The sequence below is a fragment of the Prenolepis imparis genome, unplaced genomic scaffold, assembly GCF_030444845.1.
Source record: "Prenolepis imparis isolate NDT839.2.m4 unplaced genomic scaffold, iyPreImpa1.0 SCAF_550, whole genome shotgun sequence".
Lineage (NCBI taxonomy): Eukaryota > Metazoa > Arthropoda > Insecta > Hymenoptera > Formicidae > Prenolepis > Prenolepis imparis.
The window spans coordinates 1-8,863 of record NW_028141708.1 but is presented as its reverse complement, the minus strand read 5'-3'; the positions used below and the strand labels follow the sequence as shown (position 1 = coordinate 8,863).

At 32.5% G+C, this 8,863-nt stretch overlaps 1 protein-coding gene across 1 annotated transcript; it reads right to left on the bottom strand.

Annotated features, from left to right (window-relative positions):
• Positions 1–735: 735 nt before the first annotated feature.
• On the bottom strand, positions 736–3,885 carry LOC145948662 (uncharacterized). The gene is made up of 4 exons (XM_083058287.1): positions 3,820–3,885; positions 3,301–3,382; positions 1,755–3,222; positions 736–1,527 (listed from the first exon to the last, which is right to left on the bottom strand). The coding sequence occupies exons 2-4, from the start codon at positions 3,354–3,356 to the stop codon at positions 736–738; spliced, it is 2,316 nt and encodes a 771-aa protein (XP_082914413.1). The 5' UTR covers positions 3,357–3,382; positions 3,820–3,885.
• Between the last annotated feature and the right edge of the window lie 4,978 nt (positions 3,886–8,863).

Genomic DNA, 8,863 nt, shown 5'->3' with positions numbered 1-8,863 from the left:
GCATTCCGTCGCGTTCCGTTACGTTAAGTTCATCGTAAACCCGGCTTAAGTGTGTGTATAAGTACCAGTATAATGTGAGATGTATAAGTGTATGCGTATTCCAAAAAATATAACTTAACGCGTGAAACGCGCACAGAACACGTCCGAACCTGTCCAAGGACGGCAACGAACTCGTGGAAAGTTCTTGAGATAAGTTAAGGTAAACGGCCCAGTTATAGGCACCTTTATAGCAGCGGCCCTGATTTTCTATTATTTACGAACGCGATATATTGTTAAACCCCAAACAAACTATTTTAACACGTGCATTAAAGCTTTCTGAGTAAGATTCACCTATATTTTTAGTTAAATCATTCAGTTCTAATAAATAAATAATTATTTTTATAATGCTCGTTACTGCCGGCGTTTTTGGCACTATCGAAGTGCTCTGCCGCACTTTATGGCACCAATGGGCCCAATTTTCGGCACTTCGAGACGTCACAGTTACTTAAATTGTCCTGCGTATAATTTTAGCTGTAATAATCAATGTTTAATTACTAATTAGCTTGTAGGTATTATATTTTGTCAACCTCTATGCAAAAACTACATATAATATAAGACATATGCACAGTTTTACAAAATATATTTTGTCAACCTCTATACAAAAACTACATATAAAATAATACATTTTGCACACTTTTATAAAGTTAATTTACGAGTTTTTTTTAGTTTTTCTTCACCTTGTAGGATTTCTAATGACTATTTTTTTACTTTTTTTGTTATTTGTGCTTGTTCTTTTTGAACTCTCTTCTTAGCGTTTTTCTCTTTTTTGGCAATTTCTAGCTGCTCCTTTTTTATTTTCCTTGCCGCTTTTGCGATTTCTTGTTGTTCCTTCTTAAACTGTGCTTTCTTTAAACGTTCTGCTTTCCTCGCTTCCTTTTCCTCTTCTTCTTTACGTTTTTTTTCTGCTTTTGCCTCTTGGAATTGTTTCCATGCATCAGACGTGACTACTGTTGGCACCTTCTCCTTATCTTGGCGCTTTTTTGGAGGTCCTTTTTTTTGCGAAGGCCAAAACAACGCATGCTTGAACGGCGAAGGTACATTTAAGCGAATGCTACTCGGCGATTTCGGTGGCGATTTTGGTGGCGATTTCGGTGGCGATTTTGATGGCGATTTCGGTGGCGATTTCGATGGCGATTTCGGTGGCGATTTCGGCGGCGATTTCGGTGGCGATTTCGGCGAAGTCAATTCATCAATACATTTATTAGGCAATTCTACTATCAACTCAGCAGTATCAACATCGTTGAGTTGATTTTTTATCGGTGTTAACACTCCGCATGGGTTAACTTCGTAAACGGTGATGTCTCCCTGCAGTGGATCAAAATTATTTCTGGAATCTTTGTCGATTAACAATAAATTAGGCACTGTTTCGTTTTGAAGAATTGAAGCGTCGTCGGAGGCTGTAATAAAAATAGGTAAAGCTTCTACGTTGAGTTCTTCGTTCTCCTCTCGCTCTTCGTTTATCTCATTCGCCGTACCTTCGTTGCAAATCTATATTTGTACAGTATATAGAATAATTTTGTAAATAAATTGATAATGAGAAATAAAAAAGTCCTATAAGATATCAATAAAAAAAATGTATAAATAAATTATATGTAAATTCTTGTAAAAGTAATAGAAATTGACGTTGTACACTTATAGTAGAAACTGTCAATGATTGTAATACAATAGAATTGATTGATAAAAAGTTATCAATATAAAAAATATTCTCTAAATACCCGTTTTTCGTTTTCGTTAGCTACATGTGTCTCGCCGACAACTCCGGACTCTCCGGAGATACTATGACTGGCTTCGCTGGAGTTCATCTTACTCTTAATCTTTCGCCAGAAGCAAAAGAGGCTTTTGTGTGTCGGTTCGCCCGTCCACTCAGCATCCTCTTCGACGTCCTTGAATATTTGTAAGACCTCCTTCTCGATATTATTCTCGATAAACGCTAAGTAATCTTCGAGCTCTGTTCGAATTCTTTCGCTCGGAGTAGTTTGAGGAGTTGCGTAGTCTACTGAATTTTTGAAATATTTCTGATAATTAATTCCGTCCGCCGAAAAAGGGTGGAGCCCAGTCTTTTCAAATCCGTTTTTCAGAATTGTTTTCACGTCCAACATATCGAGGGCTTTCTGCAAGAGCTGTGCGAAATTTTCTCGTTTTATACGTTCGCCGTTATTCTCGAGTCTCCATTGACCCACTACCTTCGCCCATGCTGTCTTCAGAGGATGAAAAAATGCTACGTCTAACGGTTGCAGTATGTGCGTCGCATTTGGGTACAGAGCAATGAGCTCTATTTCTTTCTCTCTGCAAAAATTGCTTAACGCCATTGTTAAATGCGAACTGTGTCCGTCTAAGAATAGCACGACTGGGAACATGATAGCATTTTTCACCAACCACGGGTAAAAAATATTTGCGATGTACTCGTAAAACGTTTCTCCAGTCATCCATCCATTCTCAGAGTGTCCGATGCTCCAGTCTTTTGGCATGCTTCTGGCGATGTGTCCGGGGATTCGCTTATATGAGAAAATTACCATCGGTGATGCAATTTTTCCGCTCGCACTTCCACAGATAAGCGTAGTCAAGCATTCCTTTTCATCGTTATTTATAAAATTGTAAACCGTTTTGTCACCTTTCTTGACTAATGCTTTGCTTCCTTTCGGACTCAGGAAGAATGCTGACTCATCACAATTGAATACACGAGAAGGATCAATATCAAGGAGCGACTTCGATTCAAAATATATCCGCACCTCGTTGAACCACGCTCGTAGCTTATCTTCCGTTACTTTAGCTCGACTGTGCGTCAAATTCTGAGACATTCGTTCAGTTACATTTTTGTGACGAGCACGAAAGGCATCATACCAATGTCTCCCAGGACGATTATCTGGAAATGTCGTCGTCGTCTTTATCTGCTTCAGCAGCAGTTGAACGCTATCTAATAGTTGAACCCGTGACACAGGAAATCCATTTTGACTCATATAAAAAATCCACTGTACGAGTTGGCGTTCGTATTCTTCTCCAAGTATACACTCAGGTCCTCGACTTTTAATAACAGGTGGCGATTTGCCCCAGTTTTTGTACTGCAACGTAGTTCTTGGAATATTGTACTGCTTTGATGCAGTGCTGACAGGCATCCCTTTCTTTACTGCGTCTAAGGCCTCCTTCAGAATAGCATCTGTGTACCTTGCAGCAGATTTTTTCTTCCTAAGCACATTAAAATATATTAAAATATTTCCTATTGAAAATACAATCTATACTTAGTTTGAAAGAAGTATTCTGTACCTTTTCGATGCATTCTGAGATAAATTAGCTACCTTCGAAGAGTCCAAAGTCTCCATCACTTTTTTCTCTATCTGTGCTTACTCTGTTACAACAGATTTTTTATATATTATACATTAAAATACAAAAAATAAGATAGGTGAAAATAAAACACAGAAAACAAAATTTATCTGTAGCGTAAAGTGTCAAAATGTGTTGAATAATTAATAAATTTCAAACAAATTTCATAAAAATTCATTAGAATTATTTTTTTCATAAAAAATGTTTTTTATCATAAATTTTCGAGTTACAAGTATCAATAAATCTACCTCAATTTCTAGAATAATAAAGCAAAATTGATGATGCAACATATTACAAACTCTGTGCCAAAAAGTGAAACATAACCTTCATTACGTGACGCACTTCTTGGCATCGGGAATTTAAGAGAAAAACTAACATACAGATAAACTATTACTTATCTAATCGATAATGTGATTCGTGCTGAACATGTTCATATAACCATTATGACGTTTTAATACTTACATAATACTAAAAATCAGCAATTTGACGTTCGCTACCACTAAGGTGTGTCACCTAGGAATGCCCTTCGGGAGCCACTGAAACGCGCGAGTCGCCCCATTCACTGTCGATAATTTAAGTACGAAACATTAAAAAAAAAAGTGTTTGTGCAATAATCAACAGTAAAAAACGCTCTTTAATTTGCTTGTAATCTTTTTAATATTTGACGAAAACTTTATTTATTACAAATATAAATGTACCGTCGGTGTCGGAAACTAGGACAGTGCCTGTAACTGGGCCGTTTACCTTAAAAGAATATGTAATGAAAAATAGGTGTTTCTATTTCAGAAATTGAAGATGATTTTCACGCGATTCTTAAACGATTATCCAAGCTCAAATTAATGAATACCACCTTATGTCTCCTTCGAAATTATAACTTTTTTTGTATAAAGCGTTTTTTTGTATCTTCCATTTTCTAAAATATTTGCCTGGAGAAATTAAAACAAATCACATGTAACAATACATTTTCTTATATATTTTATATCTAAATATATATACAAGAAGGCTATAAAAAATCCATTTAATAAAATGCAGCAAAATATCTAAAATATACAAGGATCTAAAATATTTAATTTATATTACAAGAAGCTCTATGTTAAAATGTGTAATGTATAATATAAAGTAGTACGAAATACATTGCAGCAATTATATACATATGTATTTCATACACGCGTGGCCTTATATATATATCTCCGCTCGTTGGATTCTGAATGCGGAAAACCGACGCCACGTAGCGGTGAAGGCGCGAACGAGCGCCAGTCTTCGCGGGTGCTTGCGGGAAAGTTGGCCTGTCTGACGGTATAGCGTATTGCAGGCGCTCTACTGTAGTGCTTAGATGCCACAATGATATTCGTAACTAGTTTCTCGTTACGTAGTTCTTCTATTGTTTTTTTTGTTATAAATACATAATTGTTGATATAAAATAAAGAAGTGAATAAAAACTAATAAATAACGTAAAGGGACAAGTTATAAAGAATATATGCATTTTTATATATTTTGCTAAAGCTCATTCATAGCACTATTATCAGTGTTATAAGCTATCAAAAATATTTTATCAAACATTTTTTATGATTTCTCTTTACGTTATTTATTATTAGCTTTTATTAGCTTCCTTATTTTATATCAACAATTATATATTTATGAAAGAAATAGTAGAATGATAGCGTAACAAGAAAGTAGTTACTATTATGGAAGAAATATAGTATATTACACTACAAAAAGGAATGATATAATTTCTAAAAATTTATCTTTTAAAAAAAGTAAAAAAAAGGCACCAAGTCACGCGCGCCAGTGACAAATTAAAGTTGAATTGGTAATTATAGACCTCTCTTCCAACTGCAAATGCAAAATAGTACTCCGATTGTCCATGTAGAATCGTACTAACTAAATAAATTTTAATTAAAAAGTTGTACAAAACATTTGTTATAATTTACTAGATATACTACAAAAATAATAATATCAAAAAAATTGCACCAAGTAAAAGTAGAAATTTGTATATTATTTTAACCAAAATAATTGTTTTAATTTCCTATATATCCTATAAAAATAATGATATAGAAAATACTGTAAGAAACAATGTACATAATTACAATCTTTGATTTGCGCTAGAAGTTGCAAACCTATATAGAGTTGCATAAATTGTAGACCTTGCTTTTGAAACACCCAATGATATGAGCTGAACCGCGTTTTGCACTGGGAGTTGTAAACCCATGCAGAATCATATAATAATAAAAAAAAAATTCAAAACACAAAAAAAACAAATTAAAAATTAATAGAAAAATTAAAAATTTATGCAAAAATGAAAAATTAGTATAAATAAAAATAATTTTTAATTGAAAAAATTTGGCGCTGCTAAATTTCAAGATTAATTTTAGCATACTAGAACAACACAAGCGCGCGCTACGCGCGCGCCATACTTCGATTATATGTTAAAAAGAATGATATTTTCAAAAAAATAATATAAAATTTGTTTTAACTTGATTAATATTTTTTGACAGGAATCAGTTGATAACTGTTAAAAATATTAATAGAGTTTAAAGTACTATAATATACATATTGTTTAAAATATATATATATAATTTTTATAACATATTATTATTTCAAAATTTTATTAGCAAATTAACGCTTTAAATTTCTGTCAAAAAAATATTAATAAAGCGTTAATTTGCTAATTTTAAAATATAATATGTTAAAAATATTAAAATATAGTAATGTGGAAAATAATATGTTATATAATGCCTTATCTTCGACTATAATAATTTTTGACAGAAATCATCTGCAATTAATATTTTTTTTACAGAAATCACCTGATAACTGTCAAAAATATTAATCAAGTTTAAAGAATTATAACATATTATAACTTTTATAACATATTATATTAAAAATTAATTAGCAAATTAACGGTTTAATCAGCTGATTTCTGTCAAAAAATATTATAATAAAGTGAAAATTTGCTAATTAAATTTTAAAATAATAATATGTCAAAAATATGAAAATAGTTATATGTTGTATATAATATGATATACCTTATCTTCGATTATAATAATTTTTAACAGAAATCATCAAATTAAATGTTCTCAGATTATAGTTTTCTTAATTTTCGAATTTCAATTTTGAAAGGTTTTCGCGAAAATTAAGCAAACTATAAATCGTAGAGCATCGTGCCTAGGCGCGTTTTAAAAATCTCTTCAAGGCCTACAAAACGAGCCCACAGAAAACGTTCTAGTGCTTATATAGACCTTAATTTTTGCAATCAAAGTTTTAACGGTTTTCGTGAAAATTAAGCAAACTATAAATCATAGAGCAACGGGCCTTTAATATTTTTGTTCTTTATTAATACTTTTTAACAGAAAATCAGCTTATTGAAGCGTTAATTTGCTAATTAAATTTTAAAGTATAATAATAAACGTAAAAATTAATCTAATAGTGATATATAGTAAATAATATGTTATAGTACCTTATCCGCGATTAATACATTTTGACAGAAATCAGCTGATATGTGTCAAAAATATTAATTGAGTTTAAAGTATTGTAACATCTTACCTAAAATGTATTATAATTTTAATTTTTATAACATATTATTATTTTACAAATTAATGCTCTAATCAGCTGATTTCTGTCAAAAAGTATTAATATAACGTTAATTTTGTAATTAAATTTTAAAATAATAATTATGTCTCTGCTCAATTCTTACTCGATTAAATGAATATATATTTTGCGAAAAATGCGTTTCGAGATCTATCAACGCAGTATATGAAACTAAAAATTAATTGTAAAATCTTATAAATAATTTTATTAATTTGCTGATATCAATCGCGATTGCGTGTAGAGAATAATTTTTTTTATAAATAATATGCGTGACTATATACATATATCGCGATGATAGATCTCCAAACGCACTTCTATTGCGCATTCGCAATTCGACATACATTTGGATTATCGAAAAGTATCGGACGAAATATATTTGTGAATCTAATTAAATAATATATTTTCTGCAGATTACTGTTGCACTAAAAATATTAGAGCCTACACACTTTTTAATTAATATACATAAAAAAAAGTATGCGCCGTATAGGGCCCGCGGCAATATTTTGATGATACCAAAAATTTAAAACGAGCCAAAAATTTTTCTTTTACATATTTCGATAGTATATTGTGTGTAGATTACTGCTATACCAAAAATATTAGAGCCTACACACTTTTTAATTAATATACATTAAAAAAAGTAAGCGCCGTATAGGGTCCGCGGGAATAATTTGATGATACCAAAAATTTTAAACGTGTCAAAAATTTTGTATTTACATATTTTGATAGTATATTGTGTGTAGATTACTGTTGCATCAAAAATATAAGAGCCTATACACTTTTTAATTAATATACATAAAAAAAGGTATGCGCTGTATAGGGTCCGCGGCAATAATTTAAGGATACCAAAAATTTTAAACGAGCCAAAAATTTTTCACTTACATATTTTGATAGTATTTTGTGTGTAGATTACTGTTGCATCAAAAATATAAGAGCCTACACACTTTTTAATTAATATACACAAAAAAAGCTGTATAGGATCCGCCGCTATAATTTCATGATACTGTTACGTCCTGTGGACTCCACGATTCTTTTCTTTCGGAGAACGCAAGGCGATATTCGAAATATCGCAGACGCACACATAAACTACGATCTGATAGGCGAGACAAACATATTCCGAGACAGTTCCATCGTAAAAGTAAAGAATAAATACAGAACTTGAGAAGCAAACAGATCAATTCATAAAATTCAAACTATAACTCATTATATTCTAAGAAGTTAAACTATAGTCGACAGTTCTCTAAACGAAACCAACACTCGAAAACTAATAAAAATTTAGAAGAAAGACTAACAACGATAACCGAACCTAAACAATTCTCGCCTGACAGATCGTCGTTACGCGATATCTGCCTGAGATAAATTCGAGAGGGTAATAAAAATATCAACCTCACTTGACTACAACAAATTCTCCATTGGTCGAAACCTAGAGCCCTAAACAAAAGCCCTAACCAATCGTAGTAATTGTAAAATTAGAAGAGACGCTTCCGGAACCCAAAGGGCGTCATTGAAAAATTTCCTATTCCCCAGGAAATGTTAATAAACCAATGGAGAGGAGGAGCAAGAAGATATTCCCGCGACATCCCTCGGGAAAGCAGATTTTACTCCGGACTCTTGAGCATAATTTTCCGCACACGACTTATCCGGGCCTCATACTTAGACCTTTTCGGACTTTTCGAACACGATTCATTTGAAAATTCGGCCTCGCTCGAACGCAGATTTCGACGCTCGTTTTGTGTGTGAATAAAAACAGAGAGTGAGTGCGACAGCGACAGTGAACAATAGTGAGTTCACAAAACCGGATACAGATCAAGCCAGATCTCCACCTTGAGGCGCTTGACTCGACGCAACTCCGTTTTTCGAATATTCCATAGTACTCTGCGTTGATACCACTGCTTAAGTGTGCTACATTCCCACCTCTATACTT